Source organism: Phascolarctos cinereus, unplaced genomic scaffold (genome assembly GCF_003287225.1).
Source record: "Phascolarctos cinereus isolate Bilbo 61053 unplaced genomic scaffold, phaCin_HiC Scaffold_4;HRSCAF=312, whole genome shotgun sequence".
NCBI classification, from domain to species: Eukaryota; Metazoa; Chordata; class Mammalia; order Diprotodontia; family Phascolarctidae; genus Phascolarctos; species Phascolarctos cinereus.
The window spans coordinates 219,898,246-219,916,924 of NW_027555847.1; the positions used below are offsets into that span (position 1 = coordinate 219,898,246).

At 40.7% G+C, this 18,679-nt stretch overlaps 1 protein-coding gene across 4 annotated transcripts in view; it reads right to left on the reverse strand.

The window, feature by feature from the left end:
• MAD1L1 (mitotic arrest deficient 1 like 1) overlaps positions 1-18,679 on the reverse strand; it is an 860,690-nt gene that overhangs the window by 205,610 nt on the left and 636,401 nt on the right. For all 4 annotated transcript variants that reach the window (XM_020975224.2, XM_020975225.2, XM_020975228.2 and 1 more), the window contains one exon: positions 10,798-10,988. In XM_020975224.2, the coding sequence (XP_020830883.1) occupies positions 10,798-10,988 (191 nt within the window). The remainder of the gene's footprint in view (positions 1-10,797; positions 10,989-18,679) is intronic.

Consider the following 18,679-nt stretch of genomic DNA (forward strand, 5'->3'; position numbering starts at 1 on the left):
TCCATATTCCATTAATTTGCTTATATCACCCACCCTTCATGTTTAAACCATATACCCATTTTGAGCTTATCTTGGTAGACAGTGTGAGATATTGGTCTATTAGTGTGAGATGTTGGTCTATGCCTGGCTTCTGTTAGACTACTTTCCAGTTTTCCTAGCAATTTTTGTCAGATAGTGAGTTCTTGACCCAACAGCTGGGATCTTTGAGTTTATCAAACACTAGACTACTGTGCTCATTTGCTTCTGCATATTATGTCCTTGATCTGTTCCATTGATTAACCACTCTATTTCTTATTCAGTACTAAATTGCTTTGATGATTACAGCTTTGTAGCATAGTTTGAGATCTGCTACTACTAGTCACCTTTACTTCCCACTTTTTCCATTGATTCCTTTGATATTTTGACCTTTTGTTCCTCCAGACGAATTTTGTTATTTTTTTCCTGTCTATAAAATAATACCTTGGTAATTTGATTGACACAATACTGAATAAGTAATTAAATTAGGTAGTATCATCATTTTTATATTAATCAGAATTATACAATATAATTATATGTTAAATAATAATTATACTGAGGCTGTTAATTTTATCATAATCATAATATATTTTACAAATTCCATATAATTGTATAATAGTATATTATAATTTATTATATTAATTGCTCTGCCTATGCCTGAGCATTGAATATTTCTTCAATTATTTAGTTTTTTATTTATGTGAAGAATGTTTTGTGTTTGTATTCATATACATATGAATGTGTATATCTTGTCAGGTAGACCCCTAACTATCTTTACTGTCAGTAGTTATTTTAAATGGAATTTATCTTTCTATCTCTCCCTACTGGTTTTTGTTGATAATATATTGAAAAGCTGATGATCTGCAGGGGTTTATTTTAAATTCTGCAACTTTGCTAAAGTTGTTAGTTGTTTTGACTAGTTTTTTAGTTGAATTTCTAGGGTTTTTTAAGTAAACCATCATATCTTCTGCAAAAAGGAATATTTTGTGTCCTCACTGCCTATGCTTATTCTTTCAACTTCTTTTCCTTGTCTTGTTGCTACAGCTAGCATTTCTAGTACAATATTGAAAAATAATGGTGATAATGGACATACTTGCTTCACCCCTGATCTTATTGTTAAGGTTTCTAGTTTATTCCCATTACAGATAATGTCTGCTCCTGGTTTTAGATACTATTTATCATTTTCAGAAAAACTCCACTTGTTCCTATACTTTCTAGTGTTTTTCTTTTTTTTTTTTAAAACAAGAATGAGCTATATTTTGTCAAAAGCTTTTTCTATTAAAATAATCATATCAGTTTTGTTCATTTTCTTACTGATATGGTCAATTATTCTTAATTGCTTTGCATTCCTGGCATAAATCTGATCTGGTCATATTATATGATTTTGGTGACATATCATTATAATCTAAAATAGTATTTTATTTTAAAAAATTTGCATCAATATTCATTAGGGAAATTAGTTTATAGGTTTCATTTTCTGTTTTGGCTCTCCCTGGTCACAACAGCCTTCTAATAGGTCTTCCTACCACAAGTCTCTACATTCAACAATTCATCCTTTACAAAGTTGTCAAAGTGACATTTCTAAACCCCAGAAATTACTTTCCTGTTCATTAAATTCTACTGGCTCCCTTCTTCCCCTAGGACCAAATACAAAATCCCCTGGAATTTACAGCCCTTCACAACCTAGCCCCAATATCCTAGCATTCCAGTCTTATACAATGCTCTTCTTCCCACAGTCCATGACCCAACCAAAGCAACCTTCTTGCTGCTTCTCACACTGCCATTCCGCCTCTCCTCTCTGCGCCTTTGCAAAGGATATCTGACATTCCTGGACTGCATTCCTTTTCATCTTCACTTCTTAGGATTCCTCATGTCCTTCAAAGCTCAACTCATATGTTTCCTCCTACAGAAAACCACTCCTGATCTCCCATGTGCTAATGCTTCCCTGCTCCCAATTACCATGAATTAATTTTGTACATGTTAATGTACCTGTCACCTCCCTTGAAAGTATGTAAGCTCCTTGTATATTGTTTTTCTCATTGTCTACTCAGAGACCTAGAATGGTGCCAGGCATGTAGCAGGCACTTAACAATGCTTGCTAATTGTTTAACTAAAGTACTTCCTGAGTTCAAGTAACTGCACTGGGTTTACGGGGAGAGGCCCAATAAACACATGTCCATAAATGAATCTGAGAGGTACAAAACAAAGAGCTTTGTGAGGTTTAAGGGAAAGGTTGTTATAAATAAGGCTTCATGGACCAAAAAGGCATATAAGCTGGGCTTTAAAGGTTAGAAATTCACAACTGAAAAAGGGAAAAGAGGACATATTTCAGGAAAAGGGAATATCATTAGTAAAGGCAAGGAAGTGGCAAGTAATAAGAGATAAGGCTAGAAAGGGCCTTGAATTGTAAGCAAAGGGGTTTGAATTTTGCTTGGTAAGTGAGAGGGATCCACCAAAGATTTCTGAGCACTTAACAGCAGTATTAAGATAGTCCAGATTGGGAAATAGAGAGGAGGCGAGAAGCTATTGAAATAGTTTAGGTCAATGAAAACATGGGCTTATACTGGAGTGGTGGTAGTGTCATATACATCTCAACAGGACAATTACTGCTTGTACTGAAAACTGGTAGTTCAGGATTCAGTGTGCTATATTCTCCCTTATTTGTTGGTCTAAACCATTAGAGTTCATGGCCTTATCATATCTGGAATGAACATTTTAGGAGGGTTTTATGGAGAACAGACTTTTTTTGTTTGTTACATGTTGATTCTCTCTCATTTCAAACAGTTAAAAAAAAAAAGACCTAAGATGAACTTTGGTTAAGAGTATGAGAAAAAAAAAATTCAACCAAGTAGAGAGGAAAGAGGAGATGGTTGGAGCATGTGAGATGCCTACCTGACATTCAATTGTAGTATTAGAAGAACAGTAAGAAAGCAAGAAACTTTTCCCCCCCGAAAACTCCTCACTCTGGGTAACCCCAACAGACTGGTTGACAGGTTCCAGTTTCAGAGTCTTTGATTATAACACTAAGGGAAAAGAAAAAGAAAAAGGGTTCCTTGACCTTTTCTGCAATTCTAAACCCTTCCCATTTGATATGAGATGTCATGTTAAGATGCAGACAGCTGTATCTCCCAGAGCTGGGCAGAGATTAAATCCCCAGAATGCTGCACCAGAAAATGTAAAGCAAAATATAAAAACAAAGCCACGGGTAATTAACAATCTGGAGGAGACAATGGGGGTGTCTTTCTTTGGCAGCTCACTGCTCTGCTTGGTCTACTGATGAGATCCATTGTGGTTTTTGACTGTGTGTGTGTGCGTGTGTGTGTGTGTGTGTGTGTGTGTGTGTGTGTGTGTGTGTGTGTGTACAAGATGTCTTCTGAAAGTATAGCACTCTTGCAGTGGCATCGTCACTCTTCTCTGAAAATTTGTGGTGACAGGAGGAAAGGTAAGGAAATAAAGGTGGACTTGCACACAGAGAAGAAAAAACACAGACACAACTGAAGGAAAGTTTTGCTTTGGCTACGAGTATATCTTGCCTTATGTTTCAGTTTTGTTATGAGTTTGGAAGCACGCTGAGGGATGACACTGGTATCCTGGCAGCTTGTGCATGGTTAAGTACCCTGGCTATGTCTCTTCGTTTCTGTTTCGCACTCACACTCAAAGGTGCTGGACAGTCTGGATTGAAGGAGATGGGCTGTAGCCTTTAGTCAAAATGAACTAAAAACACCCAGGAGGAATGGTGCCTATCAATAAAGACACATTCGAGCCAGTGCCACACAAAGGAAAGGGTGTAGGTTACTGCATATCAACAGAGTTCTCGCTCCCACAGCTGCAGTGGTAGGAATTGATTGCCATTTGCTGTTGGTTTAATTCTCTTGATTAACCCAGGTAACTGAAGCAGTTGGTGGTTTCCCTTCCTAGGTGTTCCTTTGGGAGTGGTGAACCCTCAAGACAAATTGCTTCTGCCATGACCCTCTATGAGTAACTTGTAAAAGATTAAACTTTGACACAGCAGCTCTGCATCTTGTCCTGAATTTTAACATTTCAGTTGTGTCTACCTATCTTCACATCTTATGTTACAAATGATATGGGTATATGTGTATTATACGTACATGTACGAAAGAGTTTTTAAGAGTTCCATTAATTTAGCAACCTTGATGACTCCAAGAAAGCCCTCTTGACTGGCCACCAATAAGCAATTCTAGCTGAATGCTGACTTCGGATCATTTCAAGGGAAAACCATGGAGGGAGACAGGTTGCACAACTAGGTCAGGGCGCTCCATAATTTTACGCCACCACTCATATAGGGCTCATTGTGATGATGTCATCTGTCATGTTCAGACAGTGCTCTGATCTTCATCTTTTGGGCTTCCTGATGAGCTCAGCATATACTCACAGATTTGTTAGTCAGGTTCACTTGTCACATCGACACCACTGGAACCACTGGAACCCTGGGATTGTAGATTTAGAGCTAGAAGGGTCTTTAGAGATTCAAGTAGTCCAAACTTATCATTTCACCCATGAGGAAAATGAAGCTCAGGCGCCCCAAACCAAAAAGGAAGGGCCAAAGCCAGGATTTGGCTCCAAATCCAGTATTCTTTCTTTTATATCATGCAGATGTTTAGCAATTGCCTCCAGCATCTCTGAAGGACTTGGTTTACTGAACATGACACTGTGCAGACTCTGGTTTTTGGTTTTTCATGGCCTTAAGATTTCTTCATTCATGCCTAACTTCTGAACATGCTGGAAAGGACTGGCAGGAGCTAGCGGATTCTTCTGGCCTAATTACATGAAGCTAGTTCTACAAATTTTGAGAGGGAAATAAACATAAATAGCCTCCCTGCTTTCTGACCTCTTCAGGTTAATGAAATGCGCCTACATCCTCCCAGTCATTTCTTTCTTGGAGATTTCTGCATAAACACATAACCCCAGCATGAATCCAGCATCTAGCTCTAAGACTTGGCATCAGCTTGGTATTTAGCTAGGAGAGAAAGAACAGCACTCTTCCTGCAGGTATTTTGAATGACAAGCTTCACTGGCCTCAGGCTTAGGGGAGGCAGTTGATAAAGAAACAAATGATAAAGGGGAAACCAGACTCAAGGTGCTTTTGTTGGGAGTTTTATTCCTTCCAGAAGGGAGCAATGGGTATGGCTCCAGGATCTTTGTAGAGGTGAAAAGATTTCTCTTTTGTTATGAAAAACCCTTGAGTTATGGGGAATCAACAATGATGGAGGGCAGAAGAAGGTTTAAACACAGGTGCAAACCTAGCCAAAACACCTACAGATTTCAAAGCCAGTCTGTCAGTGACTCATTCTTCCCTTTTAAGATAAGGTTTAGGTCAGTCATTCAACAAGAATTCTTTAAGACCTTGGAATGGGCACTACTCTAGGTGGGGGGGGGCGGTGGCACAAAGACAAAGATGAAACAGTCCTTGCCTTCATGGGGCTTACATTCTACTGGGCAAGTCCAAACTTGTGACTGGAGAGTAATGACCCTGGTGGGAATCAGCAAAACAAGGTGATGTTATCAACTATCCTAAGCAGCTGCACAAACGTCCCTGAAAGAGCATGACCCACAACTCAGGCTTTCTCTTTTCCCAGATTGAATTGTGTTCCTCTGAAGATGGGGTAATGTGATGCTGTGGCAAGAGCATTAGCTTTAATCCTGTGATCCCAGGATAATCTTAATCTACTCACAGATTGTTTGGCTATATACCTGATTATCACCAACCAGACTATTGCTACCATGTGCCTCTCCCCTGTCAGCAATTTAAAATTTCTTTCTAGTCAAGAGGTAGCAATAATAAAAACTCAGGGAAATTTTTTTTTAATTCATTAGGAAAAGAATTGGTGGCTCCTGTTACACAACAACTGAGTTAGGTCTAGCTGAAATCTAGAGACTCTCTGAGTCCCACTCATTTTACTAAAAGCCTAATCTGTTTGTGCGCCATGAACAATTTTGGCACTGAGCAGTCTAGCTAAACTTCCCAGCTCTGAAAAAAAGGGATGTGGAAGCTCAGAGGGCTGGGATTCAGGATCTGAGCTCTAGACTCTTCCTCATGTTATGTTATGGTGTGACATAGAAAGCTCTTAAATGATGAGGAACCAATAAATGTGGGGAATTTTAGGGTCTGAGAAAAGAGGGGTAATACTTATGTGTGACCTTGGGTAATTTGGAAAAGAATTCCAGTCTTTCATACTTTCAAAGGGTTGCTGTGAGAATCAGCCATATAATGTTTGTGAAAATGGTCTAAGAGCTTCATTAGAACAGCAGTATAGAAACAAAAGTTTTTGTTAGTATAGTGGGGAGGATAGCACAGGCTTTCCAGGCTAAGCTAGGTAGAGTCCATCCGACCAAGTGCTAAGCCTCTGCCCTAATCACTTAGGTAGAATCCTGTGGCCCAAAGCTCGGTCATGGAACAGGGAGGGGAACAAGGGTTTGCTGCATCATTGTAAGGCCCAAGTGCTTCAGAGCTGAGCTCCATTCTCCATGGAATCAGTCAGGGTACATTTTCAGCCCTCCATGGACTGTTCGTCAGCCACTGCAGCATGGGGGCCTGATGATTTATTGCTATCACACCTGTATTATCTCTTCCTATACAAGACAAGACGGTTCTTCTTGCTTAGCAGACCACGAGATCATCTGAGGATGGAATGTACAGCATATGTAATGCAGTCAGGATAGTGAAAAGGAGACTGAGCATGGTGTCTGGGGAGTTGAGGAAGGTCAGGTAAGATAACTTGTTGGCTTTGTGACTACAGAGATGTCACTTCAGCTTTCTGTACCTCAGTTTCCTTGTCTGTAAGATAGGGATAGTGAGCTTGATACTACCTGCCTCACAAGGTTGGTATGAAGAAGTCTGTAAAGTGCTATAAAAAGTGTAAGTAACTATAACGATCTAGGTGGTACTAGACTCCATTAGGAGGAAAGGTATCTTAAGCTCTCTAGCTCTTCTCTTTAACTCCCCCCTAAACTCTAAACTCCCAACCTGATTTCCCCAGATTCCAAGCAAATTTCTTACTTAGGTATTAGCGTGGAAGTGTGGGGTTTGCTCTGTATTTTTAGACACAGTGCTGTCTCGCTACCTCACAGTCACACTAACAAAGTTTCTTTCCCTCTCTGGGTCTTTCAACACATCCCAAAAGGTAAGGTGAATACCTGTTGGTACTAATCCATTCACACCTATACTGTCTCAGAGACATTTTTATTTGTTAACTCTAAACTTAGGCAGCAAGTCCAGAAGTAAATCAGGAGAAGCAAAGAGCAGAAGTACAGCTAGAGAGAAGGAGCTTTGTGGGCACTGTGAGTCAGCAGAGGTCAAGCCAAAAAGGGTCAGCTAAGAAAAGGAAGAGGCAGGTAACCCGGGGTATAAATAGGCAAGATTTAGCATCTGGGAGTCAAGTAGACCTAGAAACAAAGATTTAGGCACCCAGGCCAAAGGCTGAGGCAAAAAAGGGTCAAAACATAGTCAAGAAGTAACAGGCAGAAGATGCCAACAACAAGGGGTTTATATAAAACCAAATGCCAATGGTTCTTAGCATACCTGCTTCTCGGTACTGCTTTCAGAATGTGGGCAAGCCTAAGTCCACAGGTTTGAGCACTTGGCAAGACTGGGGCATCAGGGTAATGACTGACACTCTATCACATGCCCTAGTCTTACCATTTGGAGGCTGAATGCTGTAGAAGCAATACCTACAATGCAGGATAAATTAGTTTTTTATTCCAAAAAGCAGGGAAGCTGTCCTTGAGATTTGACTGGTTGAGGGGGATAAGGCTCAAGCTTCCTAGTTCTGTAGGACAGAGGTATCAAACTCACAGCCTACAGGCAACCTGGCCCACAAAACTCCTGTGTGTGGCTGAACCAGATTAAAATGTAACTGGGAAAGGTTTAACAAAATAAACAAAAATATAACAGATAATGTTAATTTGTAGTTTTCTAAGTCACTATGTGGCCCACAAGGATCTATATGTTGTAAAGTTTGACACCATTGGTCTAGGACATAAAAGCCCGGGAGGCATTCACAAGAAGGCAGTTTTCTCCAGAATCACCAGATGTCCCTCTGTCTTGTGAGCCACCACCCCCCAAAACAGTTGGATGACCAGATACATTTCCAAACAGAGATAAGAGAGGGCCTGCATCTAGCTGAAGCAACGTTATATCCTTACTGAGTATCTTTTTCATGCTATGTCAAAGCAAACCTTTTTGGATAACTGCTAGAGGGCCTACAAGTATCTCATTTCATTTTGATCCTGGGCCTGAAGTAACAGACCAGCCCATTAAAGAAGGGCGACTTAGCTTCCTTATCACCAGTATGATTCATTGGCCTCTGCCCTCATTCACCTCACCATTGGGCAGAGAGGGAAATAAAATGGGCACTGTCTTTGGCCTTGAGTTGCTCTCTACCCCCTTTGCACCTTTACCCTGCTGCCACGGCAGGTTGGCTCCATGGCCCCACGAAGCCTCGGACCGAAGCATGGATAACTCAAAGGCTAATTGCACTTGTTGCAATGAAGAAGAAGACAAGGGCTCCCAACTGTGCTGTAAATGGTAGGGAGCATTGGCTGGGGTGCTCAGGCTCAGCTTATTGGCTCAGCATGAGGATACTCCTCCAGTTTAGCTGACTAGAGCAATTCATTTTTAATGATTCCTGTTAGGATTTTGAGCTGAACAAGAGATGAGGTTCTGCAGCCCTAAGTCTGGCTGTGATGGGGAGGGCAGAGAGGGGAGAGGGCTTGGCAGCCTGGAACTTCAACTTCAACAGTACCAAGTGATAGAATCCGAAGCCTGATTTTTGTAGTGAGGATGTATCCAATAAAGATTTCAAAAGGTCATCTTGTATACTCTCCTGCTCACATGCTCCTTCAATAACCTATTTCAAACTTTCAGATTTTCACAATCCTTACACTCGGCCAGCTCTTCCTTGTCTCTAACCAGCTCAAATGCCACCTTGAATCCTTCCCTGATTCTACCAGTCAGTAATTTAGCCTTCCTTGGACCTCAAATTGTACTATATGCTTGCATCTCTCAGATTTATTATTTATCATTTTGTACCATAGTGATTTGGAGCTGGATATACTGGCTTGGTGGTATGCTTATGTCTGCTGCCTTAGGATCAGCCTGGCTTGCTTTGGAGATACCAAGTGACAGAAAGACGAACACACCACAAGAGTAATACATTTTCTGGAAAAGAGCAAACCAAACAAGCATATCTCCTATGGCGTGGAGCAGCTGTGATCTGTCAATGGAGGGAGCGTCAATGGGAATGAATTCTCAGGTGCCTCAAGTACTAAAGTAAGTAAAGGTTTTAGTGAAGTGTCACATATGCCCAGTAGAGTATAAACTCCATAAGGGAAGGAAGCCAGAGCATCTAAACTCTGCATCTCTCCAAGAACACCTCCTACTGCTCTGTATATAGCACATGCTGATGAATGCTTGTTGAACTGGACTGAACTAACCTCCATCCCATTTGAAGCTGGGGGTTCTCCTCTATCCTCTACTAAAACTCCTATGTCTAACTGTGATGTGGCAGCGACCCGTGTTCTTGAAGGCTGTGCTAGCAGAGCCTCAAGTCTTGCAAATCCTACTAAGCTGGAAAAGTTTCCAGGACAGACTCCGTGATGGGCTTTTAGTCCAAGGACCTGCCTAACTAAGGTCAGATAAGTTCATCATATGGTTAGCTGTGGGGTGAGGGATTTTTCAGAAATAGTTACATTTGAAAACCACTCACTAAGTGAAGGAGGAAATGTGACCTGCATCAGTGTAGGGAGCAAGTGTGCCAGATAAATGATTAACCCTTCAGTACTAAAATACTCTTTGTATGCCAACTTACTTTACTACAATGCTGTGTGACATCAACTGCCTAAGATAGCAACTCACCAGAGCTAGGGATAGCCACTCCTTGGAGTCACAAAGTCCACTCCCAATCCCAGTTCCCAATGTGACGCTCAAATGGGCATCACACTCTAAAAAGGGGGAAAAACTACTTTCAACTACTTTATTAATTTAAAAGAATCTCTAGATATGCTTACTGGGGCCATACTCAGTTCCACAAAGGCTTCACTCCCCTATAATAATCTCTGTCCAGCCAAACATGTAAATGTACACAATTCCATCAGGTTAAAGAATGTCTTCACTAAAAGAGAACCAAATAGAATTCTTTGAAGTTCTTTTTAAGATGTAATAGAACAATCACTTGGGTAGTTTATTACTGAATTGATACCAACAGTTTCTTTTCCTGTGTAACTTTTACAATCCTTCCAAACTTTTGGGTCAAGTAATAGCATTTTTATCTAATTTTAGTGTTCTCTTGAGAACTCACCAGGTGACGAGCTGTCCACCAGATTAGGGTTACTACCTTGTCACTTGGGTGGGAATGAAGGAGATTCTACTTGGAAAAGATAAGCAGAAGCAAGAGTGGATGTAGATATAGGGCAGGGAGAATCAGCTGTCTGCTGAGAAGTGGGAGGAAACTGAATGAAGATATTCCACTGGACAAGAAATTATGAGAGGCAAGAGCATGGAACAGGGTCCTTTGGGTACTGGTGCATAGATAAAATTAGTACACTTGGCTAGGTGGAAAAAGCAGGCACTTTTTTTGTGTGTGTGGCACTCTGTATTCAGAACCTGGGGACATCCTTAGCAGAAAAGCACTCATTTATCAAGGGCTAATGACTTGATTTCTCCTACCAATTAGAATGGAAAGCACGTGTCATCAGCTTTATCAAAGATTAACAGCCGAGCAGAGAGTGAAGTGGGAAGGTTTTGAAACAGAAATAGAAACTTACCTTAAAGATGAGACAGTCTGATTTGTGCTCTGCATACATAGAGGTAAGGCGGTACTGGTTCTCCGTGGTGAGGTCTATCCGGTATCCTGTCAGGGTATAGCAGACCTTACGGAATTCTTGGATCTTGGTCTGGAAAACCTCCTTTAGGCGTTGATTTCTCAGTTCAGAACTTTCCAATTTCTTTTTCAGATCTACAAAGTTAGAACGTATGAGACAGCATTGGATCAAGAGGTTTTATGCCTAAGAACAATTCAGCTTCTCCATATAGCTCTAGGTTGGGAGGCAGGAAGCCTAGGTTCCAGTTCTGGCATTACCAATGACCTCTGGGAGGTCATTTTATCTCTTTAAGCTTTGATTTCCTCATCTTTAAAGTTTAAATTTTCAAAATTTTATATTGGGGTAGGGATGTAAGTGGATGACTATCACTGCCAGTTTAACTTACACACAGTGAAGATGCCTCATCCTGCTTTATCAACAGGACTGTTCAGGACTGGTAAGATGTGAAGGAGGGAGTCACTTCTCATTAGCAATACATGACTTCCAAGTTTGAGATAATTCCACTCTAAAAATTCTTACCGTTTAAAAATGCATATCAGACTTTTAGGTTGGATGTCAGCCAGACCCAGAGCTTCTTGCCAGGTTTCTGCTAGTATCATCAAAAGGGTTGACTTTGTGGTTGCTGCAGACTGACCTTAGTCAAAAACTATTTTGCTGGGTTAACACATGAAAGTAGGGTAGGTGGCATGGATCCCAGCACAGTGGATTTCAAGAAGGCAAGTCAGAAGAGAAGAGACTGACTTAAACTAAAGTTGAAACATCTGGCTCTAGAACTTAGCTAAGTGTCTTTGGAATTAAAATTTTCAGGCTTTAGTTTCTTCCTATGTAGAATGAGAATAGTAACACCTTTACTACTTATCTTACAGGGTTGTAAGGATTAAATTAGATAATGCATGCACATTGGCCATTGAGAAAATTTTAAGTGTATGAAATTTGGATTGTCCTTTCGGTCCAGTTTTTTCATATCAATGAAATAAATACTATGGTAACAATATGTCAAGGTTTACAAGTGGCATTAGGCAGTGTATTACATGTGGAAAGTATCACATTGTTTTGGAGAATCTGTGAGTAGAAGAATGGAGCTTTTCATGCATATTATTGATAATGTATATGCTTTGTAAATAAAAAGTGTTATACACATATGGGTCATTCCTCATTCAAGGAATTAGTCTACAAGGAATTCTCTCTGCCAACAAACCATCTGATTTCATACCCATGTGTGGAGAAAACCTTATTGGGATGTAGATAGGGAGGTAGGATCTGAAAGTTACTCCAAAGAAAGTAAGGACTAGTCAGATTGCTGTTGCTTCTTTCCCTGTGGAAGGGTCCTAGTCAAGAAGAGAGACCCTGATGCATCAGGCACACACAGCATGTTTTATTGCTCTAAAGGGAGCTGCCAGCTGCAGGAATCCATCAAGAGGATACACAACAATTACCATGAATCTTTCACCCAAGGTGCCTTCCGAGTAATTAAACCTCGATTTATCCCCCCATTAATTAGCGCAATTGGCTTTACTTAAACACACTGAAGATGCCTCCCAAATACCTGCTTTATCAACAGCACTGTCCAGGACTGCCAAAATGCTAAATCGTGTTCAGTCACACCAGGGTGTCCCTTCCTCTCTGACAGCTGGCATTTCCTCTCTGAAAGGCCACTGCCATGGGAGACTAGCAGTATCAGTGAGCCGAGCTCGGGGAGCTCTCTGGGGTGAAGGAGTGCTTTATGAGAATAGGAGAGGAACGTGGACCTCAAAATGTTGTGTCCTAGGATCCCTAAAACTGCTCTAAGTATGGGGCACATCCTGGACAACATAGCTGGCTGGGTCGTCCTGTTCACAGCCTTGGTGAGAGAGGAGGCCAGAGGGTATATGGCATCACCACTATGGGCCCATCATCCAGATAATGGATTGATTCAATCTGTCTCTCCTGCTTATCTCCTTCATCCTGAATTTTTCCTTGTTTGGCAACACACAGGATCATGGAGCCAAAAGGGGCCCAAGGCAAGTCACTTAACCTCTGGGTCTCAGTTTCCTAATGTGAGGTGGTTGGACTAGAATGATATCTAAGGCCCTTCCAGTCCTAAACCTATGATCCTACGACATCACGATACTATAACACATCAGTTTTACATGTTTCAAAGTTTCTGAAATGCTTTCATATTAATTACCTAATCCTTTCAACAGTCCTGTGGGCTTGGCAGGTGAGGGATAAACACAGAAATGGTACAGTGGAAAGAACCTGGATTTGGAGTCAAAGGCTCTGTATTCAAATCTCACCTCTGGCAGTGCCTGCCCATGTGATCTTAGGCAAGTCATTCACCTTCCTCAGCCTTAGTTTCTTCATTTGCAAAATGAGAGAGTTGGGATAGTTTATAAGGTCTCTTCCAGTTCTGTGTTTATGATTCTATCACCTCCATTTTACAGGACTAAGAGGTCAAAAAATTTACCCAAGGTTGCAAGACTGATAAGTCCTACTCTTGAAACCAGGTCTAGTTCAGTGTTGAGCTCTATTGTGGGGGTTCTCAATCTTTCTGTGTGTCACAGACCCCTTTGGTAGACTGGTAAAACCTATGGACCCCTTTTTACAATGAAGTTTTTAAATAACTGAAGGGAAAACTCCATTTTATTTAGAGGTCATTTAGGGGCAGCTGAGTGGTACAGCGGATAGATAGAGTGCTCCTGGAGTCAGGAAGACCGGAGTTCAAATGTGGCCTCAAACATTTACTAGCTGTGTGACCCTGTTTGCTTCACTTTCCTCATCTGTAAAACGAGCTGGAGAAGGAAATGGCAAACCACCCCAGTATTTCTTCTGAGAAAACCCCAAAAAGGGGTCACAAAGAATTGGACACAACTGAAAATGACTAAACAACAACAAATTAATGATGATATTTTTTCCCCATTCAAGTTCATGGACTCTAGGGTAAGAATGCTTGCTCTACTGAGCAGCTTCTCTGAAATCTGCTTCCTCCTTTGGAAAGCAGCAAGAACTAGAATTCATATCTTGACATTCAGTCTTGGGTTCATCCTGCTATAAAAATCTCTACTAGAATTTCCATTTTACAGATGTGGAAATTTGGCCTCAGAAAGTTTAAGTGACTTTCTCAAGACCTTAAAAAGCATCTAGTCTAAGTCTTTCATCTGTAAATATGAAGAAACAGGCCTGAAGAAGGAATGAACTCATGAGGCATGGACTCCAGGGTTTATTAGCTCCCACGTTAGATCTCTTTCAACAACTCCATGGTACCTGTTACTCTCCATGAGCATAGAAAAGATTATCAGCTTGCAGCAAGAGATTTGGCCAGGAAGGTGGGGACAGATTACTTTTGGGTTAAAATGACAATGAAACTCTGGCCATTCAGTCCTATTGGGGAAAGGCCAGGATAAAAAAGTGACAAATCTGAAAAGAGGAATATGTTTGAACAAAATGACTTTTATCCCCCTCAAGTACACACACAATAACTCTATTAGAAATGCTGTTCAAGCTGTTCTTAAACCTTAGATCATTTAGTTAAAAATATATCTACTAAGTATATAGAGTGTGCCTAGCCCTGCACATTTTTTGGGAAATAAAAGTTTATAAGATACAAAATCAGCTCCTGAGAACCTTCCAATACAGCTAAGAAAGCAACACACATACACACAATTACATAATAGTATAAGATAGTGTATACAATCATGTGCTAGACTGTATGATAAAGTCTCCACACCTTGTGTCAGGAAAGAGAGAGATCAATGTGAATTAATGTAGTTAGGGTTGGGCTTTGAATAGTATGTAGATTTTGATGAATAAGAAAGCATTTCAGGAAGATAAAATTCATTTGTAATTAGTAGCACTATTTACATGATTATAATGTACTGGCTTTCCACCTGAGTCCTACTCTGATACCTTGTTATACAGCACAGAAGTGACCCTGGATTTTTGAGGGTCACCTCAAAAGTTTTATTAGGCCTTAGTATACTTCAAAATATTGTTTAAGGACTACACTAGGTAAAATTGGAAAAGCCTAACCCCAGAATGTTGGTCACTAAGTGATACAAATTTTTTTGAGTAAAAGATGTTAAATTATTGATTAAAGTATGGAAGATGGTGTCATCTGTGTCCATGGAAAGAACACCTACTATCTGTGAAGTCATGGATACTTGAAGTCATATACAAAAGCCTTCAAAAATGTGATTTCTCAAGTCGATTAAAGACACCACCTACAGTCTCATTTTCATTCTCAATTTGCATCTCAACTTGCTCTTCACAGGGAGTACAGGGGGACCTGCATCCCAGGTTGGATAAGCAGAAATTCTGAATTGGTGAAGGTTGAACGAATGAGATTATACAGGACTGTGTCCCAGTCAGTACCCAGAGAATCACATGCTACATCAAACCGTGAGAAGACAAACAGCATTCTCTAACACCCTCTCCATCGGCCTTGAGAGCCCCACTGCTCAAGTTGGCTTGACTTGTATGGGAAGTGCAGACATTTGTGCACCACCTGCCCACCTTCCCTCCTCTTCCTGGCTTCTCCATTCATCACACTGGTTCCCAAAGAGTCTTTCTAGACATTGGTATTCCACAGCCAAAATGCCTCTCCATCATGGCCTCTGGCTCAGAGCCCTTGATTAATCGAGTAATCAGACTACAAAATCAAAAGGTTAATTGGCAGCTGTGACCCCAATATTCTTCCTGGCTTCTCTCAGCCACGCAGTCCTAAGATGGAACTGTTAAAAGGATAAAAACCTATGTGCAAAAGTAAAAATTCACTGACCACATCTCAGAGGTAATATTTCACCACTGTCAGAGATTGCATTGCCTTTAATATATCTCAGATGTCCAATGGGGAAAAAATTAAATTTTGGTAATAAATGCAGTCTGACCTTGGAAAAGTAAATATCCCCCTTTCCCCATGGATATAAAAACGCTATCATTTATGCATTTCATAAACTCTTGAAGTAGATGGGGCCCAAGTTTATGAACTGGTTCAATGTCTGTATAGAAACTGCACCCCCCAGCTGGTTTCTTAGCAGACCAGAACTCAGGTGGCACTTTAGTTTCTGCACGTGGAAAAGGACATGAAAGGATAGGCTAAGACAATTTCTATAAAAGAGATTACACCAATTCTGATGTCACAACATTGTGTCAATAGTCAGGGTTTCCAGGGGAAGCAAGTCACGGCTTCTTGTTGCACCCTGTCCCTAAAAGCAGGGCACCCTGTTCCAAGATAATGGGACAAATGTACACTTTGAGGTTTTTGTTCCTAGGCAAGGCATCTTATCACACTATATTTTGAACAGACACAATGATGACATTTCCTTCTTAGGAAAAAGTAATCTAAATATTTGAGGATAATAATTATTGTCGACCTGACAATGGTGTTATATCCTTTTACCGCTAACAACACGCCATAGAATCACAGAATGTCAGAGTTGTATGGGAATTCAGAGATCATTTGACCCAATCCTCTCATTTTAAAGATGAGGAAGATGAGATGCCAAGGAGGAGGTGACCCTGTGACCAAGATCACAGAGAAAGTCTATGGCAGAAGTGGAATGAGAATCTCTGTCTCCAGATTCCCAGGCCAGTATTTCTCTTGTCTCTCTAATGCAGTGTTTTGCTGCCAAATTGTTTTTAGTGAATGATTAAAAAAAGAGCTTCTGTGACAGTTTTTTGATCGGTCACTGATACCTGAGACAGCACAAATCATTATCCCTGAGACGGGATTTGGCCATGGGGAGAGCAAGTCAATTGGAAGGAAACATAGGTGTAAGGGAACTAGAAATGCAGAGGCGAGTGAAGTCCCTGGTACCCTCAATGCTCCACCTAGATTGGAATAGAGTGGGAGCTAAGCCAGTGGTGTCAAATACAAATAGATATGGAGATGCCTGTAATTACATATTGACTTGAAAATCACATTTTAACATTATCTATGTTCTACTGGATTTTTATTTATTTTGTTAAACACTTCCTAATTACATTTTAACCTAGTGTGGGTTGTTCTTGGGAGTGCCACAGGCCCCCCGAGTGTTTGACACTCTTGATTTAGGGGCCCAGCTCTCCATGGAGCACCTGCCTCCTCTAGCCTCCCAGGCCTAAGAATGGCAAGGTATCCCTACCTTTCTCAGGCTGTAACCTCCTTCTCCTTCCTCAGCTGACCTCTTCCTGATCACCTTCTCATCTCTATGGTGACACTCTCATATTCTATCCATTTATCCACAGTGACAAGAATTTATGGATTCTTTCCATGTATTCCAAAATTAAAAGTATTCTGTGCCCAAATCAGAATGGGAAACTTCTTGGTCTAAGGCAATGTCCAATATCCCTTATTGCACAAGAATTTTCTTATATTAAAGCAATATGTTGAAATCTCATAGTCTAGAGCTTAAGAATCTTCTTGGGGGGAGGTGGCAAATTAAGATGTTATTTAAGGATGGTATTTGTTAGGATTATACCTAGATTCTATGTACCCTGGATCACAGTAGTCTCAAGGAAAAATTGGGGAAATATCAGTACTTTTTTCATGTTGGTAGAAGAACAAAGAGGCAAAGTGTGGGAGGAGCCTACAACCCTAGAAGTTTTCTAGAAGCTGAGTTTACTGGGAACTTCTTTGGCCTGCTTTGTGGAGACTGTCCAGTTTTGAATGGACATACTGCGGCCAGAGAAAGGTGGGGGGGGGGCAAGAAGACTGAAAGAATCCAAATCTTGGATTCAAGCTCTATTGACAATCATTTAAGAGGAGATGGGAGCCTTTAGTGCAAGACTGAAGAGAACATCAGTCAGTAAGCATTTATTAACCGCCTACTATGTGCCAGGCACTCTGCTAAGTACTGGGGATTCAAAGAAAGATAAAAGATAGTCCCTGCCCTCAAAGAGCTCACAATCTAATGTGGGAAATAACAAACAAATATATGCAAACAAGGATAAATAGGAAACAGTTAACAGAGGAAAGTCACTAGAATTAAGAAAGACTGGGAAAAGCATATTGAAGAAGGTGGGATTTTAGCTGGGGCTTGAAGGAAGCCAGAGAAGCTGGGAGATGAAGAAGAGGAGGGAGAGTTCCAGGGATGGGGCACAGTCAGTGAATATGCACAGAGCTGAGAGATGGAGGGTCTTACTCCTAGATCGGAAAAGAAGCCAATGTCTTTAGATCAAAGAGCACACGGAAGGTATAAGGTGAAAGGAGACTGGAAAGGTAGAAGGATGCTAGATTATGAAGGCTAGGGAATCTGAGTTCCAGATCTTGAAAGGAGATCACTTAGTTTCTGAATAGCATTAGACATAAAGGCCCCTAAAAACAGGACCTGGGCCTGATGACCATTATATTTCTCTTATGAACTGTCTGTCTGTTAAAGTCAAAAGGGAAAGATAAAGGCTAGTGAAAAGATATTTGGACATACAGGAGGACAGGGCACCAAGCTAACCTATATTCAAACCAGCCAGCATTTTAATGAAAAGGGCTGAGGAAGCAAACCTACGAAAAAAAATCACTTTAATATGGGGTGGAAAAAAGTCAATGCTTTTGAATTATCGACTCCCTTGTTAAGATATTACTCTTCCCATTTCAAATTTCTTGTATTTCAATCACTTACATAAACTTTAATGAATAATTCACTTGTTGGTTTGAATTAAATAAATAAAAGATGGGTTTTTTCACATTTAAAATGTCACTACTTTCCACTTGGTTGCTTTCATGCAGACAGAGTTTCAGAGTAGATGGGAGCCTGATGCTAGGAGGGCCAGGGCTGTCTTTCTGCTTGAATCAGGAAATTAAAAGGATGTAGAGGCATGGGAGTGGCTGATCTGTTGGGTGAGAAACACAGATCTGAAACCAGAAACTGAA